The 17,693-nt window shown below is 53.1% G+C and overlaps 1 protein-coding gene across 9 annotated transcripts in view; it reads right to left on the reverse strand.

Moving 5' to 3' along the window:
- The window catches only part of LOC142560944 (latrophilin Cirl-like), a 521,606-nt gene that overhangs the window by 365,701 nt on the left and 138,212 nt on the right, over nt 1-17,693 (reverse strand). For 6 of the 9 annotated variants that reach the window (XM_075673374.1, XM_075673378.1, XM_075673377.1 and 3 more), the window contains one exon: nt 867-922. The exons of the other annotated variants lie outside the window; for them this stretch is intronic. In XM_075673374.1, the coding sequence (XP_075529489.1) occupies nt 867-922 (56 nt within the window). The remainder of the gene's footprint in view (nt 1-866; nt 923-17,693) is intronic. 9 annotated transcript variants of the gene reach the window in all.

The following is a 17,693-nucleotide window of genomic DNA, read 5'->3' on the forward strand; positions in this document are numbered from 1 at the left end:
ATGTGGAGCAGCTTCCTGTTGGCGCATATCTGCACAATCTTGCGCACATCAAAACCATTTCAAAGTTTGCAAACATGCAATTAGCGGTTTCATAACTACTGTTAGGAAATAACCGCGGAAGAACCAATTTCCCGGGCTCAGTTCCCGGATTGCCTACACGAACACGGGTCTCCCTTCTTTCTCGTAATTTGGAATGAATAAGCGCGCGTACAGGTAATGGCTTTCCCGGACTCGCCGAACGCGTCCAGAAACTCTGTGCTCTTCAGGCCCGCGCGGAGACACCAGCGTCTTATATGCACCGACAATGATCAGGAATTTTGGATCAGTGACCAAATAAGTGAAAGCGAACAATACGGCTAGGCCTCGGAGCGTACGTGGTCATACTAGGAGAATGCCAGCAAACTTCAAAGTAGAAAAAAATCGAGAAGCAAACATAGACGAAGCGACTGGAAGGTGGCTAAACTAACAACTATAGCGCGACCACAAGGTCGCGCTATAGCGCACAAAAGAGTCGTTTGTCGTGCTTTTTTTTTTTTCTTGCCAGGATGTGATGTAGAGTGTACGACGTATTTATAACACTTCATGTCTTGGCAAAAACGACAAATGACTCTTGTCTGCCCTATAGCGCGACCAAGGAATCCATAAGGGCTGGGAGGCGTAGCGGTGTTTTTCGCCTTGATTTGGTCACTGACCGCAAATTCAGCATGGCCAGACGTACTTCAGTCGAACCCTCGAATGCAAAGCGACCACCTTTTGTGCCAAGCCGCGCCAATAAAGGCCACTCTGTAGGAGCGGGCCTCTCTTCCGCTCACTCAGCTCAGCTCTCGCGGCGCGCCCTTCGCTCAAACTGTCGAGGTGACACTCACCGGTAGACACAAAGTGCGGCCGTCCTATGGAGAAGGGGGCGTGACCATGTCGCGTTCTGCAAAGAAGGGGGTGCACGTTAGGGTGACAAAAGAACAAAGTGAACAACGTCACACGCACGCACAGTCAGACCCAAATGCTCGCGGGATCCGCAATATCGGTGAATCTCTGCTGAGGTAAAGCGCGGCGTTTCTAATTTGATCGATCCCAGCGTAGGTCGCGAAGGACCTGCCGAGCTGGGACTTCGCGGCATCGCGGGCGCCTCGCGAACGCGTAGATGTTGCGCGGCCGAATGTGCACACATGCGTCACTGGCGCTGGGAACGAATCGTGAATTTCCTGCCGAAATTAGAGGACGTAAGTGCTCACCTACGTTTGCTTGGCCCGACCGCTTAGATCGCGAAATTATTCTGCGCTTAGGTTTTGAACCACGGCGCTTGGCAGGCGCGTACAGCTTGCAGCTCCGAAGACCGTGCACGATGCCGAAGAGCGGCCACTGTGCGAGGCCGGGCGACCGCACTACAAGCGCGCCAAGTATAGGCGCAGATCGTGTCTCCACGAAAATGCCGAGAGAGACCAGGGAAACACGCAAGCAGGATGGTAATAACGCGAGACAAAAACACGCGCGTCGAATTGAAACACACAGCACCCTCGGCCAATAAACACAAGAAGGGCCAGCCGGAAAACGCTAAGCCCGAGCCCAATGAGGATCCATATTATTCCGTATTCTCAACACAACGCCAACCTTTGATCCGCTTTGCATTGGCCCGCTTTTCTCTGATGCCTGGAATGGGAACTGTAAACAAAGCGAAGCTCCACTGGCCGCGATTCTGGGAAAAAATTCTCCCTTATCGGTACGGCGAACTTGGACGATGCTCCGGGAGCGGCGGCCGAGTTGAGACTGCGGCTCTCGCTCAGCCGCGCCACTCAAGTCGCATCGGAGCAGTGCGCAGATGCTGCAGGTGCCTCGCGCTTCGTGGCGCCCTTCCTTCGGTCTTTTAAGCCCTTTTAAGGCAAGCCGACACAGCCACGTGATTAAAGGAAACTGAGCGGAATTACTATTGATCTTCCGGCCAGTGAAAAAGAAGCCAGGCATCGCTCTTCGCGTCCAAAGGCGCAGGCCTCGGTGGATACGTCTCGTTCTAGAGAACCGAAAAACATCAAGCACGGTGGCAGTGCCTACACACAGCTGCAGTACTTCTGTTCTGGATGCTAATATTCGCTCGGAGTGGCTCAGGCCGAGTACCGTACGGACGTCGTGTGTGTCGGACTCGTCGTCCTCCGGCAAAAGAATCGCGCGAGACCGACCCGCAAGCCGCTCGCGGGAGCAGCAGCGAGGCAGAGGCGACGCCCCTGGGAGACGTCGATTTGTCAATCGGCCGCCTCGGGGATGCGCGGCGCCTTTGTTTGTCCGAACGCCCGCGCTTCCCTCGCGACAACAATGCTTTGGACGCCGCCTCACGCGTCGGCGCAGCGCGCGAGATAGCGCCGTTCCCCCAGTTCACTCCCTTCCCCCACCCGCACGAACTAAACGAAAGAACGCCAACTCCCAATGCCCCACTCCCGCATCGCTCGTATTCCTTACTTCTTTGTGTCCGGATCCCAGCGCCCGTAACGCTTACGATATCGCTATTTCTCGCGTTTATGGTTGCCTCTCTTTCAACGCCCGCTGTTGCTTTCTGTTCTTTCATTCATCGCGCGACCCTTTCCGCCCCGTCCACTGCCGCACGGCTACGGCGGCCGCTGCAGTTCGTCGTCGCGCTACCGGAAGCAGTTGCGGCCAGCGCGTGCACACCGGCGGCAAAGGCGCGTCGGGTGTCCCGCCCATAGCCGCAGGCACGTTGGCGTCTCAGCTTATACGTCTTGTCGTTTAAGACTTGCACGGGCTACCACAACCCCTGGACAACGCTATCAAAGCGCATCTCGTGGCAGCTCGTCCAACTACAAAGCGTTCGAAAATTCTTTTCTGTCGCTCCAGTGTTACCGTCGAAGGAAAATTATAAGAGACACGGGACCGATGATGCCCCTACCAAGGCTTCGCACCACCTGTTAAGCGAAATATGCGAGTCACTGCAGTGTCGGTTTCACGCGCTCTCTGGTTAGACGCTGGAACAGAATAACGGGTATACACCGCGGAAATAAGATTTTAAGCGAAACAATCGGCGCGCGGTGAGTGCATTCTGTGCCACGGTCCTCTCTGGCCAAACGAGTTTTGGTAAGACCCTCGATTTGGTCACGCGCTGCCTCACCAGAGACCTGCGTTCTTGCTCGGTGCGACTCTCCCGCAAACCCGTATTCCGCCAGCGCTCACACATTTACGGCCAAGCGGGGCTCTCCCTATCCGCGCGACGAGGTGGGCGCGCACTCCGGCCAGAACAGCCCCCCCCCCCCGACGACACGCGGGCGGCGAGGAAACCGAAGACGCCGCTCCGCCAACGACAATGGCCGGGGAGTCGATATCGGGCGGCATAAGGAACAAAGCCAGGCCGTTGTTCTTGCCCGCGTGCACTGCACAAAGCCGCGCCCGCAGGGAGTGCGCTATCACTTTGGGGTTATGCATGCGCGGAGCAGGATACATGAAAGCTCGGCCGTCCGAAAGCAGCGCCTGAAATTACATGCCGGCTCTTTGCTGTCGGCGAAGGAGACAAAACGCACATATACACGAGCAGCTGTTCAAGCAAGCCGGAATAGCAGCCATAGGCAGCTTCGCACTTCTTCTGTTTACACTGCATGCTTGCACCTCGCTTTGCGTCTAAATCTTCGAAGACTCTCTTCGTTGGTCAGTTCGAGTGGGACGAGCAGACGGTTGAAAGAAGGACGGCGACGCGCTTATTATATCTATTTTGCAGTGAAACGACATCTTCGCCATGCCATGCCTTTAAGCAAACCTAATCGGCGGCTCGAGTTCAACTCCGATGCTGCCTATACAATTAAAACGCATAATTCTTTACCGAGATAAACACAGGGCACGTTTTTAATAAAATTTGTTCCATTTGAAAGAGAATGTTAAATTTTAGTGACTGTTCCAAAGCAACGTGTTGGTTTAGGGCTTGCATTCTTTTACAAGAATTTAAAAAAAAATGTAAGTTTAAAAATTAACGTGCAAGTCCGAAGTTTACAGATTTCTCCCTCTGCATCGAAAACAGATATCACCGTTCTGTAAGATGCATCAGTTAGAGCATCTAAAGCGGACGAACTTGATATGAAAATTACAGCTTACGTGAATTTGTCAGGATATTTCTGAGGTTTTCGCAAGAGTCATACTCATAGAAGAACGGTGTATTACTGAACGGCGTATAAGACAAATTTAGGCCGCTTTTAATGTAATATTATGCGCAGTTGACAGAATTGCGGTATGATTACTGATTGCTGAGTTAGAGTTGTAAACTTGATAGTTTCGTTTCCAGAAACCTTCCTAATTTTGACAATTTTGTTAAATATCGATGGCCTAAATAAAAGGTCTACTTCCAGCACTAACTGGAGTTTTACTTTGTCTGTTAAATACAACAACGCTCACCATATTCGGGGCAGTGGTTGCCGAGAAAAACAATTTCTCCTTGCCCCGAGCTAAGGCTTCCTCTTAAAGCTAGACGTGCGTACAGTGAAGGTCGTGCGAGTGAAAGTCTTCTAAATCGAGCAGGCGCCCTGCACGACCCGTCACAGCCCGGGCGCCGCTTTCCGGGGCGTAAAGCGCCCCACGAGGCCCTCGGCCGCGAATTTCCGGAAAATGGGAGAAGGCACGAGACCTTGTCTCGCGCTGCTCGCAATTAGTGCAGGATGACGCGGAGGCAAACATTTCGTCTTTTCCTGAGGTTGCAGCGGCGGTGCCTGTTTTTGTTTGGCTTTCGAGTGGAGAACGACTGGTGACTCAACTGTTTGCCAGCCGAACGGCGTCCCAAATCCGCGACCGCCGATTCACATTCGTTCATTCTAAGTAGCGGCAGTAACGAAAGCTTCCCGCATAGCTCCTGTCGGTGAGCGAAGAAGGTGCAGAAGACAAGCAATTTTTTCTGATCAGCCGGGCCAACTGAGAGGAATTACAAATCACGAGTCAGGGGAGGACAACCCATCGCCACAGCGGAAGACCCGTCGGTGCTCGGCACGACTGCCCGAGGACCTCGCGGCTGGGGCTGCGATGCAGACTTGTTGCCCGTCGAGGAGGCACACCGAAAACACGCGGGAACAAAACGATTGTGAGTTATCTCCGTGCACCGGGTACGCGGCGTTGAGATCGAATGCGTCACGGGAAGCTCGCAGATCGAACCGACGAACACCGCTTCCCCCACGCCGCGGTTTCTGCGTCGAGAAAACGCCCCGACAGCACTCGCGCAAAGAGGAAGCAAACGGCGTCGTCCCTGCCGATGATCGCTGCCAAGCCTGCTCGGTGCGCCCAGGAGTCTGCTATATGCGTCATTCCTCGAACAGAACAACACCCTCAGCTCAAATGTGCGTCATCTGGCGGAGCAAACTGCCCGTGAGAACAACCGCCGCTGTGCATTAAACCTTCGCCGCGCTCGGGTTGCAGAAGCAAGCGTCTTTCCTTAGACAACCATTCCACCTGCCCCCCGCGAGCGCTGCAGAACGCAGCTGGAGCGAGGGCCATCGGCTCGAACGAACGTCCGCGACGGCCTGCCCAACGCTCCGCTGCGAAATATCTGGCGAAACGCAATTTGCGATAAGGGCGTTTCGAAATGCGAAAGCTCTCGCTCTTCGACATTTGAGCGCAAATGTAAGACAATTCTGGGACAGCTTTCTACGCTGTGCTGAACGGGGCAAATGCTTCCCCAGCTGACGGGGGCCGGACGCAGGCGGCGATACAAAATGACGCCGTGATGGCTGGCCGTGGAATGTCCTCGGACAAACGATTTCGTTCGATGCAGGCGGACGCCATTACGGGTTAATAGCCGTGCGATACAATTTCGCCAGTGCACGTTATATTACGAGGATATCGCACCCATTCGCAAGCGATTATGACTTGACGTGGCGCCCTAAATCTTTCATAATTGATTGGCTCCGTTCTGTACCCGCCTAGACATACGCAACGACCGCAAATAAAAAGAAGGACAGCATCTCCCGATTTCAGAGCCCCCATACCACTTCATTAAATAGTTGGGTCCCCATTTTGCAGAGCTCCTACAATGCAGCCTTGCCAGTAATTAAGCCTGGCCATTGCTGAGCTGAGAGCCGCCAGCATTCTCTTAAAACACTTTCGTGTCTTGACAAACAACCAGTTAGCGCTTGGCTGCATTCACAATGGAAATCAAGACAAAAATATGGGTAGCGAATTTTCAGTCTTACTGCCCGATAGAATTTTTTTTTTCTTCCTTCCCTTCTGCCTTTTTCTTCTTTGAGCACCGCATATTCTTACGAAGGAAATGCCACATACGAAAATTCGGTCGACACTATAGGCTAGAATTTCCTACGCCTCTCGTGGCGTCCACCACTTGTTCGAATGCCCGCCCCCCTCTGTCAACGCCCCTCGACCGGCTGGCCAACGACGTCGTAGGAGGTGACTGCATCGCGCGCCGGCACGATATGCACAAGCGACAACAGCGCAAACGAGAACGAACGCCATGCACAACACAGATCGGGTGCTTGGTATACAGAAAGAAATTATGCATATCACACGCACTGTGCGAATCGATAGAAGCAAAGCTTTCCGTGCTGGATGCTCTGATTGCCAATAATTAGGGGTGTTGTTGAAGCCTAAAGCTTAATTTCGTCAACGTTTAGGCTAACCCGAGAGAGGTGAGTTGATGTTAAACGTTACCTTGCGTGCGCCACTGCTGCTTGCCTGCATGATACACAGAACACAAAGGGAGAGGTGTTTGCTTGAGGTGCTGTTGTGCGCCATATTTTACAACCTCTCAGAGGGTTGAGGTTGCCTCACATGGCAGATAGCATTGTGGCAGAAGTATTACACTTGGATTATGGGCCTGTACGTGCTAAAACCACACTCGGATTATGAGGCACGCTGTAGTGGCGGATTCCGGGTTAATTGTGAAACCGTGCATGTGCGTTTTCTATTTCGCCCCCGACGAAATTGGGCTGGCGCGATTGCGATGAAATACACGACCTATAGCAATGCCATCGCCGCAGAGCTAACGCGGCGGGCAAGTGTTCATGTGACATACGATTGCTTCCGTAGTGTCTCCTGGGCCCTGCGGTGCAGTTTAATTAATGCAGCCATGCTTCTGCACACCCTGCGTAAGTTGCCCGCTTGACCAATTTGCACGGCGTTTGTTTTTCAGAAATAGCAGCAACGTACTGCACCGTACCTTGAACTTAAGCTTATGCAACCGCTGTCGTATAGTAGTGGGGTTTCCTTGCCTTCTCACGTCACATCCTCTTCCCTCTCTTGTATTGGAACTGCCTCTTCTCCTCCCTCTCCTTCTTCTCCTCTCTACAGTTCTATCTTCGTCCCCTCTGGCCTCGCATGTTTGTAGAAAGGGAAGCGCCGGACTTTCTGCAATGCTTCTGAGGGGAGTCACGTGTAATTAAAGCTTTCAAGCGGCTGATGTGACGACGGCTAGGGAAATCCAGTGGGCATTGTGCACATTCGACGCAGTGGGAAGAAAACGAGTTTCTCCTGTCGCCTTTCCTCCGACTCGCGCTTTTCATCGATACACGCTCTGAAACACCCCCCGACGCGGTTTGCGCCCCAGCAGCCGTCACACCAGCCCACAGCAGTAGCAGCAGCAGTAATAGCAGCAGCAGCAGTGGGAAAGTCGAAGGAAGAGGCAAAGAAAGCTTCGTTTTAAAAAAAAATATACCGCCTGCCACCACACCACCCTACCCAAGCGTGGTTCAAAATGTTTGTGCGCGCTCCTCAACTCGTTCGGCGCACGCAGCATATTACGTCGCGCATCCCGCCTCCCGGCGCAATCCCGGCCACCCATCAACGCGGACATCGAGCGACGGTCATTCTGCAAAAGATCCACACGCATCATTGTTTGTTGCCGTTCGCGTCCTCGTGGCACGGGCATGAGAACGCCGGCAACGACGACGCCTGCGGTGGACAAAGGAGCAGACGACGCTGTGCAACAACAGACGAAGGCGTTTCGGGAGTCGCGCAACGCCGTGCGTGCGCAAGCAGACGGCGCACTCAAAGGGGAAGCAGCGACCCGAACGCCTCTGCGCGGAGTACGCACGTATCTTCCAGCAGACGAAACATGCTGTGTCCGGACAGGAAAGACGATCAGAACGCACAATCAGAAGCGAACAACAGAAGGCGAAGTCTGCACATGCACAACACGAAAGGCAGACGACTTACAGAAAGAGCAAGAGCAGCAGTACAGGACCGCGGGGCACACAAAAGTGAAAGCACATGTGCTGAAGCAAAAAGCGCCTCTCTCGCGCGCGCACGCACACACGCACGCAGAGGCTGAAACTTTGCAGGAAGTGCGTAAAACGCAGCAAGCGAACACGCGCGCCAGCGATAACAGAATGCGCAATAGCAACGCAAGAAAATGCCCGGACGATGTGCCGGAAAAGTCGGGACGGACGGTGTCCGCGCAGACCGATAGAGAAAAGGGGGAGGAGAAATTCATCCGGGCCGCTGCCGGCCAAGTGGCCATCATCACGTGGCAAGAAGCCGCCCCGCGCTGAAACAATGGAAACGAGCTTTTGATTGCGCATCATCTCCGGGAAGCACCGCGTTCTCGGCCGACGACTTTGATCGCGCGCCTCCTTTCCCCTCGTCCGCGTTCCTCGGGCGGCGCTGGTTCGCCTACAGGGCGGCAACACTGGTGGCGGCAGCGCCGGTAGGTGCCTGCTACCAACGGCCGATGTTGGGCCAGACGGTTCGGCACGATTCAAAATGTAGAAGCCAGGCGTCTGACGACGGCACATAAGAGCAGCACTTGTCTGCTTCTCGACTTCGTTCAAAGTCGTTGTTCCATTTTCAATTATAGTCCACCCGTGCAAGAACGCGCGCGCTGTAAGAAGCATGGGCCACGCAGCGTGTGTAAGCGCTCCCCTCTCGCGCGCGCACACACACCAAAGCAAGATGCCCGTAGTGACGAGGACGCCGACGGGCGCGCTGATGCATACGCTCGTCCTTGCCATCCTCTCCGTGGCGGCACAGCATGCCACGAAGCAGCGCTGACAAGCGTGCTCCTTCTGGCGGACGTGACGACGCAAAACTGTGCATCACCTCTCGCCGCTGTAGCAGAAACGAGATAACGGCGGGCTTTCATTTGGGCAGAACACAAGAAGCCGGGAGGACAGACAACGTGCTCAACCTATATATCACGAGACGAGTTCCTAACTCCGTAAGGGATGGCAACCAAACTTTATTGTTCTGTCAATTCGCATACCCTGGCATATTCGCATCTCGACGTGGTCATATCGGCCGCAGCTACGCACCCGTTTGAAAACCCATTCTAATGGTGAAGGCGAAACAAGACTGCAACCGGGAATGAAGCGTCGCATTTTTCGTGTCATAACAACGAGGGGAGGAGGAGGAAAGAGAAAAGTAAGAGGCAGGGAGGTTAACCAGAATAACATCCCGTTGGGTACCCTACACCGGGGGAATGGGAAAGGGGAAAACAAAGATAAGAGGGAGAGAGAGGAGGGAAGGAAAGAAGGAAATTGCGGCAAGTTCGCTGGCGCGTGTGGTTTTACAGAAATTGCAATAATAGTCACAGATGGTCGCACAAACCCGTCGTCCTTAAGAAACACAAAAGCGCCTTCACCGCTGATTCTGCCTTGACCATGCAATGAGAAAGCGATCTGAGTCACCAAGTTTTATTCCTTCTTTATTTTCCCGGTGGCACTTATGTACTCGCTCCTTAGAGAAAGCTTTGCTCGGGCTCCATTTCGATACCGCCTATTCAAATACGCAGAAACGCTTTTCCGAGATAACGCCTGGATCGATTCTAATGAAATTTGTTCCACTTGCGAAAGAAGATTAAATTTTAGTGACTGCTGGAATGGGAAGTTAGATTTAGGGCCAGAATTTGTTAACAGGAATTTTCAAAAATTCGTAAGTTTGAAAAAAATATACGAGCCAAGTTTACAAAGTCGTAGGCTATGTGATGCCCCTGGGGTGGGCTTTTAAAGGGACACCAAAACGAAACAATAAATCAGTTTAGACTAATGAAGCATTGTTTGAGAACTCTGCTGGCAGTCATATAAAATATTTTGATTATTAGATGAGGAAATGAAGGTCCAAGTATCAGTATTTGAATTTCGCGCCGAAACCCCAGCACCGTTACGTCAGCGTGACGTCAGGGATTCCAAAGTATGTTTTCGCGTTTGGGCCACGTTGGCTGAGTAAAGGTACCCGAAAGTTCCCATGTTTAATATTTGGTTCCTTTAGAATACAATGTAGTCAATCTGTACCGCTATATATAAATAGTAGGCCCTAGAAGATGCCATCAAAATCCAAGACGTCACAGCCACCAGGTGCGGGAACTTCAAGTCAGCGTCGCCACTCGTATTTTGTTCTTGCGCTTTTTCTGGGTTACCAAACATCTTATCGTTGTAAGAATGGTGTTTTGGTGTTGTAGAAAGGTAATTTACTGATGCAAAAGAAATCATTTTTCACTTTAGTGTCCCTTTAAGGTAATAGACTGAACTGAACTCTGCACAAAGAATAGACATCGCATTTCTGCGACCTCCATTCATTAGATCATCCAGATCGGGAAAAAAATTGTATGCCAATTTATATCTTACATGAGTTTTTACATAGTTTACAAGGGTATTGCCTCCCCCCCCCCCTCCCCAAGAAAGAAGCTCTATTCACATGTATTACCCGTTCTTTTGAGATCCATTTCTAACATTTTTTTTTTTTTTTGCTTTTGCTGTACAGTCAGATGGAATCTATATCGTTCTGCAAGCTATTCTGGGTACTAGGGCTGAAGCAGAAGTCGGCGTACACAATTATCGTGGCTAAAAACGGACTCCAAGTATCCAAGCTATACATAGGGGACGAATTTTGAAACGATTCGTTTCGTTTTGCATCTTTATTTTCCAATACCGCGGCGGCGTCTCAACCAGTGACGAAGGGCGGAAAGAGTGCAAAACGAAATCAATCTCCAGAAAACATCGCTCGTCGGCACGTCGCGACCGGGCGAGTGTCAGTGTTGTCTTCCGAGACGCTCGCTAAATCAGGCGGGCAGCAGCAGTGACCGCTGCGTTGCGAACTCTGGAAGCGCTCGTGTCTAAAGCTACACAAACAGCAAAAAGAAGGGGAATGAAGGAAAAGAGAACGCGCAAAGCAAAGCAAGCGTCGGGGGAAGAAGCTGACGCACTGCAACCTCGCCGAGTAACTGACATCCGAATTGATAACACAGAGATCCCGGGCGAAAAAGGAGGAGGTCGACAGCAGCGAAGCCGCGAGAAGTTCTGAGTAATGGTAGCCGCCCTTACCCTCGTATACAGCCGACTAGCTCGTAACAAATGATGCCGGACGGGAGACAGTCTTTAATCAAAAGCCGGGCGCTTCACGCGGCCGTGCGCTGCGCAAACAGTCACACCACCGGGCTGTTCCCCAGGCAGGCAGGACACGCCGGTCGGACCGACTGGACAAACAAGCGGCCGGGCACATCCACTGGACGAGTACAGCAGGAACGATGCTGCTGCTGCGGTGCACTTATCGCGCCAAGCTATTATACAGGTAGCTGCGTGCCGTCAAGATTACGTAATGCTGCGCTGTTTTTCGTCCGTCGTCACTGGCTCGAACGATGCCGCGGACACTGGCCACCCGGAGCAGCGGACAAAGAAAAACAACCGGCACGAAAGGAAATAAACTGGCAGGGGCGCCTGTTGAAGCGATCACAAGCAATCGCAAAGGCGTTGAGCGCGATTAGAGCCGAATATACGCTCTTGCCGCGTGCGAACCGAGTGCAGGCCTGCACTTACGGAACGCGGCGGATTGCGCGACGTCACGGTCAGCCAACGCTGTCGTAAATGCGCGTAATCTATATGTAAGGTGTGTTCTTGGCCAAGGAGCGCACCCTATGTACGTACATTCGCGTGTGCGTGCTATACGAACGTGCCAGCAACTTGTATTCCCCCAATGCGCAGTTCGAAAGCAATTCCTGCAGTACGTTGTCGCCCCCGACTACATGTGAATATGCGATCCAGGATGAAGAACGGAGCACCACTAGACCTGCACGTGACGACAGTGCGTCCTGTGTGCTTCGTTCATCAGCAAAGCCTGCGGAGTCACGCGCTACTCAAATGCAACCCCATTTTCTCCGCTTCAGCGATAACAAGAGTCGTCCTACAGCCTTTGTTTTTTAGGACACTGCTCTTTACAGGGGCTTTCATTTTCTTGCTTCTAGAAGGAAATGACAATCGTTTTTTCTCGCTGCTAAATGCTATACCAGCATTCTCTGCGCGAACACGATGTCAGTAGAGATCTACGTACGCATTTGAACGCACTTCAACTTATTTCGATACAAGGAGCTCACGAGAGATGAAACATTCCTCGCCCGTTTTGGTGCAGTCCCCTTCCGCCCGTAATTTCCGGCTTCAGATCAATCACAATGGCACGCTGCACTCGTGCGCGTTGTCGGATCGTTCTTCTTCTCTCGCTGCCTGCAGCAGCTCGACGATCCGCGCAACCGGAAGTGGCGCCGCGGAAGTATTCGCAGCTTCCGCGCAATCAAGCACGTCGCTTTCTACTGCGCGCCCCCTTTGCTCCGCTTTCGCGAACATTTCCCAATTTTCCCCGGACGCGCGCCGAGGAGCGCTCGCACACCGCCTCCGAGCCCATTTCGCGGACGGAGCCCATTTAAAGCGAACATTCCGTTCGCGAAAACCACCGTGCGTAATAGAAGGCAGAGTCCGGCTTTTAAAACTGTTCCCGGACCCCGCGGAGTGATTGTTCTGAACCCTGAACGAACTGTCGCTGCCAGCCGCGCGAGTAGGCTGCACACGGAGACTCGGCAGCTGCAGCTCGCGACGGCTGGATAGCGCCGCGCGGAATGGCTTGGCTAATGGCCGCGCGCCGGACTACCGAAACGAGATGCAGTGAAGAAAAGCAATGTGTGTCCCTTGCATTATGGAAAAAAATAAAGGGGGGGGGGGGGTCTATGTAATGTACTTCAATGCAACTACACGTCGAGGTGACTATCTCCAACAACATTGCGTCTTGCTTCTACATTGCTTTCTAAAATCTCGTTCGGCAATACGAATTGCGAGCACTTTATGTGCGCCGAGGTGAGTAAAACGGTTTCAGCAGGAAAGGCCTGACACAGCTCAGCGGGCTACGGCCTATGACAGTACAGAAGATGGAAACCCTTCGCTAAATACGCAGCCACATTCGAGGACCACGTGATGACGTAGGTAGTAAGCCGGGTTTATATCCGTCATAAACGTTTGTTGTTCGCGCAGGTATCCGGGGCCACAAAGGACACAGCGCGCTCGCGGCCGCTATCTTCGCGAGAAGCGAGCGCCGTCTGCTGAATCATCCAGCAGACGACGTCGCCGACGCACGCGCAATGGCAGATGCGGCGTTCGTCCTCCGGTATATACAGCCGACGAACCACACGCACACAAAGGCCAGCGCCGAAAGGCTTATCAGCGTTGGAGCCTGCGCCCGCAGTTCGCGCTGCACGTTTGCACGAATGGCGAGGAAGTGGCGATGCGGAGTGCGTCCACTTCCGGTCGTAGCGAGGGAGCGCCAACCGGAACTTCCGGCGCGAGCCTTTCCGGTGGGGTCTGGGGCTGAAGAATGCGTCGTCCTCCCCCGAGCTCTTCGACTACTGCGTTGTGTGACTGTGCACGCTGCAGACGCGAGCTGCCCTCTGGACGCAGAAAGGGTTCCAGGCGCGCCTGTTTAGCGGGGCCCACACGACACGGAACATTCGCTGGTGCTATCAGCCTGCGAATGGCGCGAGGGCCTTCGCGCCGCCGACACACGGCGTCGTTTTCGGTGCAGAGTGGGTTCTCCGCCGCGAAAGAGAATCGGTCCAGGAGGCTCGCAAACTTGGAGGGTGAAGGCGCAGACTAAAAACAAAGCTTGTCTCTCGTACACTGCAGCGAACACGCGTCGCGGCCAAGCTGAGTTTTGCAGAGCAAGAAGGACGGCCGGCGCGTGGTGGCAGCGCGCTCCCTTAACACGAAAATACTGGGAAATACGTACCGACGGTCTAGTGCCTCGAAATGGCCCGCACGTGCCAGTTCGCGTCGAAAACACGCAACACCGAGAATCGTGATGGCGCGACCGGAAAAGAGCGCACGGCCGACTGCGGGACCCAGGCGCACGCGTACTCCGCACACGGCGTCCGCGGGCGCCAAGCAAGGGGAGGCGGGAATCACGCGCGCCGCCCCGTGGTTGCCGCAGCGCGCCCGGTTTCGTTTTGGGTCGCACGGCGGCATCACGATAGAGCTGCGTCCGGTCCGCTGGCCCGTCCGTTTCTGCGATTTTTTGATCGAGCAGGACGGGCGGCGCGCAGATGCGCTACCAGTAGAATCTAAAATTAAGATCGACTGCGCCCCCATTCGATACATGTCTGGCTCGTAGAGAAGGGCGGACACTGGCCAGCCCACAAACCGGAGCTCTTTGTGACACTGAGGTCAAATGAGCGTAAAAGGAACACAAAAACCGCGTGACTGCAACGTGGCTTCGTCTCGAACGCAGCGTAACTGGCCAATCGTCCCGCTCACCCAACGCACAGAGAAGCGAATCTTTGCGACTAGCTGCAGTGCGTACGTGTCCGCCAGTATGTGTGCTGTTTCACTGCGCAAGGATCTGGAAGGAAAATATCAGCGAGAAAAACAGAACAATGACCAGTAGAAATTGAATTGAGGAATTTATTGGTAAATAAGACGTGAGAATTGAAATTTACGAGTGCACTAAAAGCTTTAGGGCACTAAAATCTTCGCAATGCCAAGTTTCGACTCCATACTTGAATTTCAGATTACACTCATAGGCGAGCAAGAGGACGAGCTTTATCGCCGAATCACTTTTTCGTTTCGTCAGGGGTTTATAGCTGTACTCACACGTGCGTGCTGTCGGCACAAATTTAAACGCCGATAATTGCGACGCTACTGTAACGCACTGTTCCGTTTTCAGGTTCACCTGCATTCGCAACACCGACTTAAGACAGCTAAGTCGTCCCAAAGTACACTGGGAACTACTCCTCGCTTGGAAACCACCTACACAGAGATTACACGTTGCACTTCAACGTAACTATGCGCATGTGTGTTGCCCAGCTAGCAAACATCTGTAGCAACTAGAGGAAAATCTCCAGTATCTCATTGGAGTCACCGTCCCGGTCTGAAGCAAACTAATCGCGAGGCAACTAGAACAAAAGTTGACCGAGCTGTCCTCCACGTACGCAGACCGCAGCTTTCTGGGTGCGCTAAAAAAACAAATAAAAAAAGCACGGAACTCTAACTAAGCGTCTGGGTGTGATCCAGCCAAGCCGATCTTGCAGGTGTATCTTAGTCGCGATGAACAAGAGTGCGCTGGATGGTGTCATCACCACTCTCGTGAGCGTCAGCTTCGGAGTGACGTTCCTCTTGCGTCAATAGAGAGTTTTAGAATAGGGGCCCCAAACGTTTTGGGGCCCCAAAGAAATAGCGTCGAAGCCACTGCGCATGCGCAAGACGCAAACTGCCTTTGGGTTTTGCGTTGGGAACGCTATTTCACCGATTTAGCGGGAGCCCAAATAGCGGCCCCGAAAGTTTTGCGTCGGCAAACATGGCGGCACCCATCGAAGCGACGGCTCTAACCTAGCACCAAACTGGGTTCGATTCGCGGTAACGCGTGAAGTTCGCAAGCTAGGAGAAGTGACTGCGGTTATCGCTTTCTCTCAACTAGCGTGTGTTATGAAGATTGACTCATTAGACACCGCTGATTTTGAATTCGATTGTGGATTTTATGGCTCGTAGGCCTAACACGGCTAAGCTTGGCTGGTGAAGGCTACTAAAGTTGGTTTGCTCAAAACTAAGCGTAGCTAATTGTTTGCTGCTTACAGAATAACTTCTAAATTGTAATTAAATGCGAATACACGAAAGCCAAAATTATGATTCCTATCATAAAATGGTATATTTTATTTAATTATTTCTAATAGCTTTTCCTTGACGCCGTAGTGGCGCTGTCAGCGCAAGACGCTATCCGCAAACGTAAAACCCTATTCTAAATCTCTTCACTCCTACGTTCCCCAGCGCTAACACCCGCAAAGCTCTTTGGGGCCCCAAACTATTGGGGCCCCTATTCTAAAGCTCCCTAATGTTAATCTAATACGATGATTGAAACCTCACGTTTCAACTCCGGCGCACTGATCGATGAGATGACCGATCAATCGACGCACTGACCGCAGTGCACTCGCTCGCCGGCCATGCCAGTGAGTGTGAAAGACCATGCCGGCGAACGGGCGCAGCATTTTTGCCAAGTCGCCCACACGCACCCGGCTTCGCAGTACGCACGACGAGTTTTCCACGTGCAGCGTCCAACTTTGAGCGCGAACCGTTTATCGAGTGATGACGCAGCGGAAACGCGCGCTGTCCTCGCGATGTGCTCACGTGCAGAGCGAGTTCGCAAAACGGACCCAAGCGGGCATCGCCCAGCGTGCAGCCTCCCGATTAATCCGGCACGCGAAACGCGGCTCACGCATCGGCTTGCGGGGCGCCCTCTCGCCACGTCGCGCCGATTGCTAAATGCGAGCGCCGGGTTGCCACCGCGTGGTTACGACGGAGTGCATCCAGCCGGCGACGCCCAAAGAGCTCTCGTTGGAAACGCCCACAGAGAGATTTGCATTCCGCCGCAAGGTGGTCGTCGGTGAGCGGCCAGTAACGCAAGAGTCGAAAATGACGTGCAAGTCAGCTGTGGGCAACGCTGGACAAATGGTGGGAAGCTGGAGCCAGCATGGACGATTACGCGTGAATTCGACGCAGGAGCATACATCAAAGTGGCGAAAGTTCACTGAGTGACCGGGGCTGCCATTCCGGCCATTGACAAATTCCGCCATGCTCTCTTGCCAGCTTCGATTGGCCATGGGGACTGCGTGGGGCCTCTGTGATTGGCTCGAAAATTTGCAGAATTTGACAATGTACAGAACGGCACTCCGGGTGAGTGCTTACGCTGACCAAATGATACCACAATACGGCGCCGATCTTCAGCGAATGAAAAAAAAAAAAAATGAGCTGCATGGTCTCGCGGAAGCGATTATTCCGAACGGCGATAAGGAATCTGCCGTAACAACATCAAGTACACCGTTCGAAGCAACAAGGGTGACGACCCCGGCGCGACTAGGTAAATTCCCCGAGTGAACGTCCCCCCGTTGCTTTCATTCGCTCATTCGGTGGCGGTCGCAACGCGGAGATTGTCAATCCCCGCTGCCGACAGCACGGTGGCGATCGGTCTTGCGCTGCCCTGCCTCCTTCTTGTCTCCCGTTTATTTTGCATTGCAGGTGGACGGAGCCGCGCCCTTTTACTGCGGCTAAGCCCGGTATTCAGCCGCGCCTTCCAGGGCATAATTACGAACCGACGGCGCACCCAAATTTTATGCGATATTGCCGAGAGGGAGATTAGCGAAAGAAAAAAGAAAGGAAAGAAATGCGCCTTGGCTTCTTTATGCAGTGCAGGTGCAAAACTCTCGCGACAAAGGCGCACGGAAGTTAAGACAAGACGGGGCAAAAGAAAAACAATTTGCCACGAGTACGCCCTGGCGGTGGTCGTCTTTTCTAAGCACTTAGGGCCACGCGAAATGACAAACGAGCTCATTTCCGCGCACGCTTTTCGGGATGTGTATATGTGTGTGTGTGTGTGGGGGGGGGGGGGGTCTTCTCGTGCCACCGACATTGCAGGGCACCGATGCGAGCGCCATGTATACAGTTGTGATCTTTCTTATCTTTTTGAGAGCGCGCGCC

This window comes from Dermacentor variabilis, chromosome 10, assembly GCF_050947875.1.
Source record: "Dermacentor variabilis isolate Ectoservices chromosome 10, ASM5094787v1, whole genome shotgun sequence".
NCBI lineage: Eukaryota > Metazoa > Arthropoda > Arachnida > Ixodida > Ixodidae > Dermacentor > Dermacentor variabilis.